Raw genomic sequence first — 13,996 nt, forward strand, 5'->3', positions numbered from 1 at the left:
TTTTGGACTCTATAACAATAGTATCATGTTTGACTGTTGTTATAACTGACTTACTTGATTCCCGCTGATAATCTTTTCCTTGATACACGCCATTAGTTATTATTTGAATATCCCGCCTATCCTGATTTTCATAATTTTTATCAATCAGCATATTTTGTGGAGTAGAACGCGGATCTAGATTGCTATCACCTGCATTGTTATTGCCTTGTCTATTTTCCGGTACCGGAAAATGTTGATTCTCGTTCACGCCGTTCCTCGGCCATTTGGCTCCCACTGGTTTAACCTGCCTCATGAAAGGTGCCCTCATCCAAGGCCCATATGGCTTGACAATATCCTGCTCTGAAGTTTCGAATAGTCTTTCACAAAACTTTTCTGAGTGTCCAATGATGCCACATATGAAACAAAACGTTGGAACGTTTTTATACTTAAAATTTATCCAGAAATCCTCATTACCTGCCTTTCTAATCTTCATTTTTCGTTTCAGTGGCCTAGATAGATCAATGATAACCCTTGCCCGCATATACTCCCGCCAAACACCAACAAAGTTAGTAGGACAAGATTTCACAAAAACTCCAATGTAATTTGCCACCTCCTTAATAATTCTCATAGACATAAATCCTACCTTCAAATCGTGTATTTGAACCCAAATGTCCATCGTATTTAAGCTTACACACCTGGGATTCTCGCCTTCTTTTAGCCTGCTCATAATTAGAAAGACCAGGGACAACCTTCCATCACTCTTTTCACATCCAATTTATGATAAAACTGGAACAGGAATAGGTTCACCTCCAATTCTTTTATGTATATACCTCGCCCTGGCTTCCACAAAGCAGCCAACGTTTGTTGCATTGCAGGAAAATCAACCTGAACTTCTGCGATAAAGCGACCCACGATACACAACTTAGCACTGTAGCCTGGATTCAGATTGGTATTGGCTTGTATTTCTTCTTCCTCAATTGCTAAAATCTCCTCCTCCTCATCTTCCAACGTTATGATGTTCATAGCATCAATGATACTACTCGATGATGCCATGATAATATGATGATCCCAATGATGACATAAAACTGCCATGATAAATATTTTTTTTATCTTTTACAGATTTGCTGAATTTAATTATTATCTGATCCTTTTTAATAGTTAAACTCGTGCATATACACAGTTGGACCCTTTAATTAACTGGTCTTCGACTCCTTGTACTTGTACACATACCTTGATCACTTGATAACAGTCTAGAAATCATTGGCAGGTGAACATATGTTATACCTATAGTTTAAAATTAACTATCCTATGTAAGTTTTTGTAATCAAGTCTGATCGAAATTAGAGTGATTACTGAATTTATATGTAGTAAAATCTAAAAATCTCACATAATTGACCCCAAAGAATTGTGCGTGGGATACATTATATCCAACAAATACGACAGAAAACAGACAGTAAGTGACATGTGCCTCGATATAGGTGCAGCCACACATTAAGGGCATCTAAAACCCACTCCCCATCTCCACCAGACCAAACTTACTCCTGCTCTACTACCACCACTCATCTGAAAAGACAAGAAGAAGAAGAAGAGGCAATGGGAGACTATGAAACAATGACAACACCCTCACACACCCACCACCACCCCCACCCCATCTCCAAAGACTCACTTGTCCAAGCCATCAACACCATCATCCAGCTCCACTTTGAGAAAACCTTGGAGAAAAAACACTCTGTAGATCTCCAGAAGAAACAACTCCACCAACACTTCCACCTCTTCTTCCTCTTCCTCTCCTTAATCTTTGCTGCACTTGTACAATCCACACGCCTGCATTGTCGCCACGTGTGGATCCCCATTGGCTTAATCTCCTTGTCTCATCTTATTTTTTATGTTGCAGTTGCGCAGACACTGAGGTGTATTAATGGGTTCAAGTATCAGCGGAGGTGTCATAAGTTGACTTTAGGACTTGCCACCGAGAGGTTAAGGCAACTTAAGATGCGAGGTGATGGAAATGAGGATGTTGTTGGGGATGAGTTCCAGATACATTATCAGGAGCCTCCTGACACTTATTTTGGCAAGTTTAAGAGGAATTGGGCTTTGTATTTTGGGTTTCTCATCTTCATTTATGGATTCATGGTTTCTTCTTCTGTTGTAATTCTTTGTTTTTGATTGTCTAAATCAATTTCAGATTTTCTTCTCTTCTGTTTTACCACCTACTTTATTTGCTAGTATTGCTTAAGTAGTATCTTTTTACCTCTTCTACTGTTGTTATTTTTACCGGAACAGAATTTGTTTGTGATTCCTTTATTTCATACACACCAGTGCTACAAATCAAAATGCACCAAACTCATGGGAGTTGGTGCTTCACACATTAGAAAACCCGTTTTGTAAAATCTTGCTAGATACCCTACTAGTTACCAATTTCATAGTTTACAAAATCAAAAAGGATAAAAATAAAAAGTTCAAAATATTTGTTAACTTCAAGTCCTTGACCAAGTAATATACAATGTTTGGATGCGTAACATAAAATTTGTTACTAAACTGCTCTACTTATCAATAACTCTGCAGTATTATACAATGTGACACTTTTCTGCTACTTAGTTAGCACCATATAATGAGCCATTTTAAGTAAGTTGTATATTATCTGGCGAGCTCTGATATTCTGGTGGAGATGAATTTTTAAGTAGCTGTTTCCATTTGAATTGTCTTGCTCTTTGTACAACACATATTCCAACTGCTGTATTCACCTCTCTGCCACTACACGAGTCGAATCTTGAAATCCAAAGGCCTTACAATGTTCCTGTAGATCCACGATACAGCTAGCTTTATGGAGTTGATAAGATGCGGGTCTACAAAACTGATAAACCCCATTCCCCTGATACCCAGACTCATCCGCGCACATAAATCCGAATCCAGGTGATAAGCTCAAATTCATCTTCAATTACATCTAACTGTAGATTGCTTAAACAAACAGAGGCCTTATTACTAAATTCCTTTATGTTTTGAACACCAAACTACTGGATATTATTCATGGCCTATTTGCTTTATAGATAACACTACTTCACGGATACGGATATGTGCCAAAAGGAACAACTGGTGCATGCATCATGCAAATGTGGGAGCCCCAGTGCAACAACACTAATGCTTAGAACATACAAAGGCTCACTTCCATATTACCGGAATCCGGCCCTCGTCCACAACATATACAGCAGATGGTTTCGACTGAATGCAATTATCCATGATTTTATATGAAAGAAATGAATCTAGTTGTGTAGGTTTTCATTTACTTGGTGGGTTTTTTAGCTAATTACTTGGTGCTTTTTTATTTTGGTTGTCATAGAACTATTCCAAAAGTGTATGGAACTAAACTCATTTACTTGTCTTGGATAAAGAAATAGTAACAAGCGATAAGGTACTACAGTAGTAAGTTATTATTAGCATTGCATATATTCAGGACAAGGTTGGAATAGACAACATTTGAAAGTAAGTTTGTGTCCAAGAGTTGTTAATAGGCGGTTGGATTACCCTAGATTTAGTTGATTCCATCCACTATCATGAAAATTGGATTCTGATTCTGAATAGTTGAGCGGCATAACACTGCCAAAAAAAAAAAAAAACCAAGAGAATAATCCTTGTCTGAGAGTGTATCGATAGTGATGAACAAAAACAGCAACTGGACGGAACACAGAGTACAAAATTAACCGACTCAATTCAGTTTATTCCCTAGGCATCGACCATGAACGAATATTTGATTTATTATCGTAATCTCAGCCACGGCTGAGGTGGTGTATTCTGGCTTACCCTCGTACATTTTGAATTGAACCCTTAATGTGTTCCCGCTTCCAAAATAAGTCAATTTGCACATTATATATCTAATTCATTAGTAGTACTCTTAATAATATTGATCGACTCCTTGCCAGGTGAACTTGTGATCATAAACAAGCAAACTACTCCAAGCACACTTTCACACAATTACCAAACTGCTTGCGGATAAAATAATTAAGAAGGTGCTAAATGAACAAGTTGATAAGCATGATATCATCATTTACCCAACATTTTCCAAATTATTTCAACTCCTAACCAATATGCGAATAAAATACAATTTTTGGCTCTATCTCGTTTACCTGGTAGATGGTTTTATATATTTTTGGCTATACACAACCCTGACACCTTAACATCGCCTAAATCTATTTACAACAACTATGTAAAAACTTTTTACAACTAAATATATTTGGAGCCTGGATTTCAAAGAGTTTGAATGAAAAACAAACTTGGACCAGTAAATTCCAAACCTGTTAGAGTAGGAACGTGTTTGTTTTTTTTATCTCACCAGTGTATGAAACTAGTTTCTAAACAATAACAACATATAACTTAATATATATAGAGTTACACAAAAACTTTTAAGAAATACAGACATGCCTACTTTCAATTTTTATTTTGAGTTTGTGCCCCCCATGATCATATTTCCGTAATCTGATTGTAACTTGTTTTTCTTTAATTATCGAAAAGTTATGACTTGCACGTCATGACTGGTGACTTAACAAATGCAAAGCATCACCTGTAATTTTATTTTCTTTAGTGTCTTGGTACATACAAGTTGAAACTGAATGAAAGGAAATATTAAGAAAATTAAAGGACAAAGAGTTAGTCAGCCAATATTTACCTTAATCTTTGAACTCATCCGCAAGATGTTTGTGCAATTTTTTTAGAAGAAAAACGTGTTATTTATTATATGATCAATCTATTGTCTTTACGAAAAGGTTTAATCTTTTATGGAAACAACAGAACTGCTCTGCTACTGCATATGCATCTATTTGCTACCCACAAGACAAATAAATACATATGCTCGTGTTTGTGTTGTGTTGAAGTATGACTAATAATATGACGCTTTTCTCTTACTTGGTTCTATTTAATGTACCCATCTCAAGTAGTTAGAGTATCATCTGGTGAGCTCTAAATTACTAATACCAGAGATGAATTTTCAACTACTTGTTTCCTTTTGCCTTGTTTTGCTCTATGTACAGCACATAGTGGCTGTTGATCCAACTGCTGGATTTACCTCTCTGCCACTAGACGAGTCGAATTTTGACATCCAGAGGCCTTACAATGTTCGGGTAGATCAACGATACAGCTATGTTAATGGAGTTCACAAGATGTGGGTGTACAAAACTGATAAACCTCATTCTCCAGACAGCCATACTAATCCACGTACTGAAATCCGCATCCAGGTGATAAACTTTGACTAATTTTGTTTTCAGCTACAACTTAGGAAGACAAGCAGACCTTTATTACTACTTAATTAGGGGCAAATTTGTTTATATGTTAAAAAAAAATTTCAGGGTTATGATTTTTCTTCGGGAGTTTGGCAATTCGAAGGATACGGATATGTGCCAAAAGTAACAAGTGGTGCATGTATAATGCAAATCTTTGGAGGGAGTCCTCATGCAACAACACTGATGCTTAGAACATACAAAGGCTCACTTTCGTATTACCGGAATCCCACCCTTGTCCATAACATATACAACAGATGGTTCCGACTAAATGCAATTTACGACGTTGATGCAAACAAAGTGCAGGTTTATATCAATGGGCATCTCAAGTTTGAAACAACAGGTCGAGGAGGAGATTCACATTTCTTCAAATGTGGAGTGTATGCACAAGATGATGATTCTCATTATCTAGAGTCTCGTTGGAAGAACATCAAAATTTTCAAGAAAAACTGAAGGACTCATTATAACGGATTTAAATACCTGCATCTATATATTTTTATACATGTAATATATATGAATGAAATGAAGTAAACATTGTTAATTTTCATTTGTTGGTAATTTTTCTGTTCTAGAAATCTTTACTTGCAATTTATGGTTTTCTGTGGTCTATTAAAAACGGTTCAGTCCTCGATCTTGAAGACAATGATTTAGTTAATTTAACCAAAGATTGCATAATTAGGATTGTCAGAACAAAAGCATCATTATCGTTGTCTGGGTCTCATGATTATCCCTGCTCTTTCAGTCATCTCTCTCGGTGTCTTTCTTCGCCTATTTGTTTATCAGTCCATTTCATTTCAATGTCTTCAGCTACAACTTCATATCAACTACGGCTTGCCTGCAACTACAAGTAGACTACATTTGCAATTAAAAAAAATTATCGACTAGCCGCTATCTTGTTGACGGATTCATACTTTGTAAAGACATCATACAATACACTCCAAATCACAGGTTAGATTTTTCCCCAGCTGTGTAACCATAGAAAATTGATGTTTACTGTCTGGCTCTACATGGATCACATTCTAGGCTAGAATTGAATTTCCAGGAGTTACTGTTGATACTTGATACCTTGTTGGATCACCGTGGGTTCATGCTATATTTTAAACCACTTTCATAGAACTTGGATCCTCAATAGTTGACAGACATGAGCCACTGATTCCAAATAGATGGCACATTGTTTATGAGACTTCTAATATCACTTCTGCTTCTTTTTTTTTTATAATAAAGAATCATCCATAACATCCATAAAAGATACTATGTGATGAACTGTTAAGTTTCGTGGTTAAAACAAGTAATAATTAATTAACTCTAAAACTCACTGTGTAAGGTCATAAACTTTTGCATTTCCATGATACATAGAACATCTCACTGGCATTACAGATGGTAAGAGACAATAATTTTTGGCTTAAAAGGTGTACAAACTAAAGTGTGCAAGATGCTTCTTCAAGTATTGTTTACTTTAAGCTGGCTTGTCTGCCTTCTTAGCAACCGAACTACTCCATAATATTTGAAAAGACCATTCCGCTCGTGTTTGCATGATTGAAGTCATTTCTGTGTATAGAATATTACATATACATGAATGCATAGAAACTGTCATATGATTCCTGATTTATACAAAATTACATGTACATGAATGTGTAGAAACCATTTAAAGAATCTTCTTTAAAAAAATTTACATGCATGTACATGAATTGATGAATGTAGAGACTCTCATATGATTCTTGCTTTATTTCACTGTCTGAAAAATTGAAACTCCGCACCTAGGCATTTTATAAGACCTGATTGAGGATTTATCCTTAGAAATTTGCACATGTTTACTGGTATTGGTAATGTTGTACTTACAATTTATAAATTGTGAATGTCAAATGACAGTTCATTATCCAGTTCAGATCCATGTACATTATTAAAAGGAAAATGTTTGGTGTACTAAATAGTGTACATCATGCCATGTGGTGTTCCATCCCCGGTCTTTTAAGATTATAGTTCCGCCACTGTACATGAAGACAGGAAACTTTTAATAATTTCACATTCGTATTGTCAAGTGCTTTACCTACTAATTTCTAACTGCTCATTTGATCTGGCAGATTAGATTTCTTTTCTCCAGTTTCTAGTCCAGGTGACACAATTCCTCAGTTAACTTGTCCCCTACATACTTTCTACTTTATATTATGTGAACAACAAACAGAAGCAGCTAACAGTTCACAATTTTTTTATACTCATTGTCTGCCACTGTCGCATCCTTCCTCAAACAATCAAGTTGGCAGTTCTCATACAAATCCTCAAAATGTCTGCTTGCCACAAACTATGTAAAGCTTCCAAACTCACACGTCTAACCGAAAAAGAATAGGCTTCAATATCTGTATATACATTCTCTCTATATTTTGCTCATATTCATTCATCATGATGAGTTCTTGGAAGCACAAGTTGTTGATATTGTGCCTTTTGGCCTTTTTCATTGTTTCCTCCGAAGCTTCAAGGTTTCCGAAAGCATCTTGGGAGCAAATGATGCCTAAGAAGTTTCCAACTCCATCATCAGCTCCCTCTAAAGGCACAAACTCCATAGCCACTGCATCTTTTTCTTCAGCAGAATCCAAGCAAATGCTGCCTTCGGCCAATAGGAATGTGTAGCTAGGTTCCAGAGAACTGGTAACTTAACACAAGTCAATAATTTAGCTTTTAACTGTATAGTGGGACGTTAAGTTGTTTATTTATGTACTTCAGTAAAGTTTGTCGGCGGCTACTAACTGATCACTCATACTTGTAGAGAATAATTCGATTCAGTTTCCAGGAAAAAATGTGTTAACCTTTTGTTCATAGATATATTGTTGCTTAAAATTTAGGCATTAAAAAACTACACGGATTGGATTGGAAATGCAATGTTCGTTATTGTCCTAGAAAAAGATTCATCTGCTATAGATTGGTATATCTGCAAATGTGATTCTCATTGTAATGCATCTAATGTAACAATAACTCTTCTGAACAATTCAATATATCTTACCGGACTAATTACGTGCTCCATATTTTTGGTACTCTAACCATTCTTTTTTTGAATATATAATGCTAAATTTTTAAAATTCGCTTATCCCAGATTATGTGACTTGACATTTGTCACATCTCCTTCTATATGTTAAAGGGCAATCAAGGGCAAATTGAGTCATTTTAATGACTGTGAAGTTACGAGTTTATCCTTTTATTTTCAAAAATTACACAAATGGCACTCTTATATAGTTTAAGCTAAAACTAAGAAGAAATTGTGTTTATACCAAGATTAACCCCTTGCCATTTATTGTCAAATTACATGACACTGTCACTGTGCTACATATCACATTGAGTCCTAATTACAAATCTTATTAGATAAACCACATCATCTCTTTCTAACATAATTTTTTTCTATTATTTTAACTTTTGAGTAAATAAAATGTTGCTTTATATTATTTATGTAACTCCGTTTTTTAGTTTCAGTATAATTGTATCTCCTCCGATATATTAAAAAAGGACTATGAGCAAATTGAGACATTTTAATGGCAGTAAAATTACAATTTTGCATTTTATATTTGAAAATTTAAAAAATGTCATTTCTCACGCAATTTTTGTTAAAAATAAGTATCGAACCCCAAACTTTCTACTCAAAAACTTCATATCACTACCATATCACTACCATTGTGCTACATAACTTCTTGAGTTTATTTAAATTTTTTATTTGATAAGCAACATCCTCTCTTTTTTATCAAATTCTTTTTTTATTAATTTAATTTTTGAGTAAATAAAATGTTTATTTATATTATTTACGTACCTCCTTTTTATTTAGTTTTTGTAGTTTTATTATAAATTTAAAAAATGGCACCACCTCATATTAGTTTCACTCACCTTTATATATATATATATATATATATATATATATATATATATATATATTATTAAATAATTTTTATAAAATAGTATTTAAAAAATATTATAATTTTAAAATAATCAGTACTTTTATTGATCAATTTTTTTACATTATAATTTAATACATATTTTTAATTTGTAATTCATTTACATTATAAATCAATTTCAATATGATTTGATATTAAGATTATAAGATATTATCAATGTTTTTATATATTACGAATTAGTAGACTATTTATATATATATATATATTAAATATTTTTTTATAAAAATAGTATTTAAAAATATAATAATTTTAAAATAATCAGTACTTTTATTGATCATTTTTTTTACATTATAATTTAATACATATTTTTAATTTGTCATTCATTTGCATTATAAATCAATTTCAATATGATTTGATATTAAGATTATAAGATATTATCAATGTTTTTATATATTACGAATTAGTAGACTGTTTTTTATTTTAAAAATATACTAAAAATACAAAATTATTATTTTTAATATCCCTGTATCCCCGTGGTAATCCCCGTTCCGGCGGGAATGGGTAATAAAAAGAATTCTCGTTTAGGATTCAAGGTGTGTTCAAGGATAGGGCGGGGATAGTACTTCCCAACCCTGAAATAACCCGATGTACATCCCTGCAAATAAATTTCAAATATTTTAGTTATAACGATATAGTTTCAAATTTTTTTATCGAGGTAAGTTAAAATCGAACTCTACGATAAAAATTAAGCCCTCAACACTTAAGTTATCTAATACCCCTGCAATAGTATGTATGAAAACAAAAAGTGGTAAGAAAATCCTGTAAAATAATTATTTATTGTATTCAAAAATTATTTCTATATAGATGCAAGTTTATTCGAGATAATATATAAATATATATATAGAGGCCCGTGTCTCGCACGAGTTTTTACGCTAGTTTTAATTTATGAGGGCGCATATGAGTATGTGTAAATCAAATCTCATTATCATAAAAGTTATAAAGTATTAAAACCATTTTAAAAACCGTTTTGAGAACTCTAGAATTTTCTTTTTATATTTATTCAACAATTTTTAAAACCATGACTTGAATAATATTTTAATCACAGTCGGTTCCAATGAAAAGTTGCACCCATTTGCAAAAGAGTGTCAACCTATGTGTCACATAATCCAATCAAACTTTATCTGAATTGAGTCGAAGTTAATTTTATTTAATAAGCTTAGCTCAACAATTACTGCCAACATCCATTTTTTCGCAAGCAGTTTGAGTCAAGCCGGAATGGAACTTTTCTTTAACTGTTCGTTCATATTATATATCCTATACATAATTTTTATAAGGGGGTTTTAATGGCTTAATCATCGGGGTTGAAGTAATAATTTACTGAGTAGATGCTGCAAGAAAAAAGAACTCAGCAGGAAAAGAAGAACCACCTTCCACTGTATAGAATGTATCATGAAAAGAAGAACTTAACCGGTGACGCAATAGTTGGTGAAGGTTAAAAAATTACCGATTTTTACATATTGCCGCTGAAAATAACAATTCTCATTAAAAATGGTTAAAAATTCAACTGCACCAGCCAAGAATCCAAATGTATCAAAAGCAAATGGTATAAAACTGTGTTGATTATCATTACACACACGATCATGCTTGTTAACATTTGCTTCAGCTGCCTTAGTTACCGTCTGGCCAATTATAAATACCCCATTACCAAAACCGATGAGCGGGGGAACTCCTGTAAGATCAATACAAGTATATTTTTCTGCATTTCAACTATATACCAAAATATCACCCGGTCTAAAAGTCAATCTAAATTCCCCTGAAGGGGTAAAGAAGTTCACTGGTGGCTCTTTCTTAGCTAGAATCTCTGTTCTCCAAAGAATATCATACAACACATCTCTGACCATATGATGACAATACTTTAAACTTGGTTATTCTTTACAGTGAACAACATGTTCTTCAATTATATCAATGCGAGATAAGCATATAGGACAACGTGCACCTTCTAAAAATAAGGGGATCATAAGTCTTTAGCGCAAGATCATCTGATACTCAACTGGCGTCATATATTGTCCAAAATCTTCTATAGGAGTTGTTAGTAGAAAGTCATGCGCATGTTTAGCCCCTAAGCACTTAAATATTGCTACTTATCGGTCTGAAAATCAAACACAATATATAGATTCTTACAAATAACACTAAAGTAACAATCTGCCAAATAGTGTATTGATTTTAGGGGCACAGACCCTTTAGTACTTAAATTTGTCAAATCTACATCTGTGAGTATAAGCTGCAGAGAGTCTTTTGCAGAAACAAACCGTTCCTCAATAGGGATTTCATTACATTTCCGCAATATATTATTATGCAAATCAACAGACTGTATACGAGAGAAAACAAATGCAAATAGACTAGTATCACATGCAGCACACACACCTAACCCGCCTATACGAATCGGTAAGGTAGCCAACCTTCACTAAAGAACACCAAAATCTGGTCCTTCAGATATCACAATATTATCCAAAACTTTCCTCAAAAAAACATCAAACCTAGCAGAAGCCTCTACAAAAAATTGTAGCGGGTAAGTGCGTACAGAATAATAAAGTTTACTTTACCCCATACAGGCTCTAAGAAGCACCAACTCACATTGGGGGTCATTAACTTGCTCTAGTGCACCCATAATTTCTACGGACCTGGACACTCTTTTATTAGAAAGTTTTTTAATAAACACATCATCCATGCTTATAGCTCCTCTAAGGAGTCTAATACCATCTTGAGGTCGACCAATATTAGAAGAAATAGCCCATCTTGAGAAATACGCGGGCCAATAACATGCCAGAAAATATTTGTCTTCCTGATATTCAACTCCAATTCAAATTGAGGTCCTTCTGGTTGAATGATAGACAAAGCCTTAGAGACCTCAATTGAATTCCCAATCACGGTGCCGTCATCTAAGTACCCAGCCTAAATTGAGATATGGCAATTGTCACATCTTTAAAATCAATGGATGGATGTAAGGGCAAAGAGGAGAGGACCCAATAGGTCTCCTTGTTGTGTTCTTGGAGTTGCATATTTCCTTAGTAGCTTCTTGATCATAATTATCGATCAATTGACAGAAAAACGTGGAAAGAGCTGGTTTGGAAAGGACGTGAACAACAGTTGACTATTTATTCTGGCTGTTGGCAGTTATCACTATCTTGAACTTTTTCGCGTATGTGGTCGTGGCACAACGATCCTCGTACAAGAATGCTCAGAAAATAGGCGGTGTGGCAATCGCATATTGTGATGAAGGTGACAACAAGCAGGCAATACCTTAATACATATGCCTAGCCTTGTAAACTTTACAAGTTCTTTCTAGAAAATAGAAAATACATGATTTATGCTTAAGAATCGTTCTAATTTCAAAAAAAAAAATTGTGCAAGTTTAGGCAAATGCTACTAGTACTGTAACTATATCACATATTGTAGGCTGTAATAGAATAAGGGTTGTAAAGATACCATTGATACCTGATTATCTCAATGCAAAATGTGAAACATGCAAGCACAAGTGGCCAATTATCGCGTATCATTAAAATCAATGGATGCAATTATGGCTCGTTTATCTTACTGAATAAAGATGTTATTGAAAATATTTCTACTGTAGAATTGATGAGGGTGATTAGTTTGATGAATGCAAGGGATTCTAGTACAAGAATAAAGAAGGTTGTAATGTCTGAGAGACTGAGAGAAAGGAATGAAAGACATGTAAGAATAAAGGCTGAGAGGGAGGAAAGGGAAATGCAGTATGCCAAGGAAATTAAAATGTTTGAATAAAGGTATAATGAACTCAAGGCAAGGGGGCGAGTAGAATCTCAAAAGATGGACATTTTCTAAATATTGCAGTTGGCATATTCTCAAGATTTAGAGTTAATTACCTCAACAATTACACATTAGAAGAATGGCTCAAACTGGTGGAAGCCTTAAGAGGGACATAAATAATTAAAAAACTTCAAGTGCTAGTAGATCTTAAGGACCTCATTAGGAAATAAACTGGTTATGAGAAATTTACTTGATGTCTGTAATTTCTGAACTGATGTAATTACTCAATGTATAAAACTTGTATTTGTCAATCTGTCAATTTTTATGTATTTGATTTTAGCTTGGGGTTAGTCTTGTTATCACGCATAAAATTGTGATAAGAAATCTTCTCACAAATTAGGGGAGATTGTTGTGCAAGACATGCTTATTCAAGACATGCTTGTTTAATAACAAGACTAAGTCATATCGACAACCTTAAAAATTAAGTTATATGATAATCTATATATGTATTTTGTATTGTATTTGAGTCTGTAAAAATAGTTAGTAGATTAGACTGGGAATTTTTCTGTGAATAGTTTTAAGCTAAGAAATAAATTTCGGAAGATCAAGTCATGATCATGCCTCAGAGAAAAGTGTAGAAGTTTGGAATTGAATAAAATTATACTATGAAAATTGTTCTAAGTTAAGATATCGACAAGTCACAGATCAAATTTTATCGAGAAGTCATTCGAGAAGTCCAAAATGACTTGTAGAGAAGTACAAAATGGCTTATAGAGAAGTCTCAGAGATATCGACAAGACAAATGAAGATGTAAAGAACTGGAGATATTGACAAGTCATTTCTGCATGTAGAGAGGTTAGGTAATGAATCACACACAGAGGGGGGGTGAATGTGTTTTTCTGATTTTAGGCTTTTCTTGAAAGTTAATGGTTGAACAAAGTAAATTAAATCTTGTATAAAAAAGTGTTCATGCAGAATTTAAACTTGCAGAAAATAAAGAACACAAATCTTCAAAACTTACTTAATTTTTATATTAAAAATTAAGACTTTTTTGCTACAAAATTTTTAAGCTCTTTGATGTTAAAGAGCTCA

General features: G+C 33.8%; 2 protein-coding genes across 2 annotated transcripts; both read left to right on the forward strand.

Annotated features, from left to right (window-relative positions):
* The first annotated feature begins 1,437 nt into the window (after nucleotides 1–1,437).
* LOC141720372 (uncharacterized) lies at nucleotides 1,438–2,234 on the forward strand. Its single transcript, XM_074522749.1, has one exon. It carries the CDS (start codon nucleotides 1,573–1,575, stop codon nucleotides 2,143–2,145), a length of 573 nt encoding a protein of 190 aa, XP_074378850.1. The 5' UTR covers nucleotides 1,438–1,572; the 3' UTR covers nucleotides 2,146–2,234.
* A 2,655-nt stretch (nucleotides 2,235–4,889) lies between these two features.
* LOC141716935 (citrate-binding protein-like) lies at nucleotides 4,890–5,737 on the forward strand. The gene is made up of 2 exons (XM_074519087.1): nucleotides 4,890–5,204; nucleotides 5,316–5,737. The coding sequence occupies exons 1-2, from the start codon at nucleotides 4,950–4,952 to the stop codon at nucleotides 5,697–5,699; spliced, it is 639 nt and encodes a 212-aa protein (XP_074375188.1). The 5' UTR covers nucleotides 4,890–4,949; the 3' UTR covers nucleotides 5,700–5,737.
* Nucleotides 5,738–13,996: the final 8,259 nt, after the last annotated feature.

The sequence above is a fragment of the Apium graveolens genome, chromosome 4 (genome assembly GCF_009905375.1).
Source record: "Apium graveolens cultivar Ventura chromosome 4, ASM990537v1, whole genome shotgun sequence".
Classification (NCBI taxonomy): Eukaryota; Viridiplantae; Streptophyta; class Magnoliopsida; order Apiales; family Apiaceae; genus Apium; species Apium graveolens.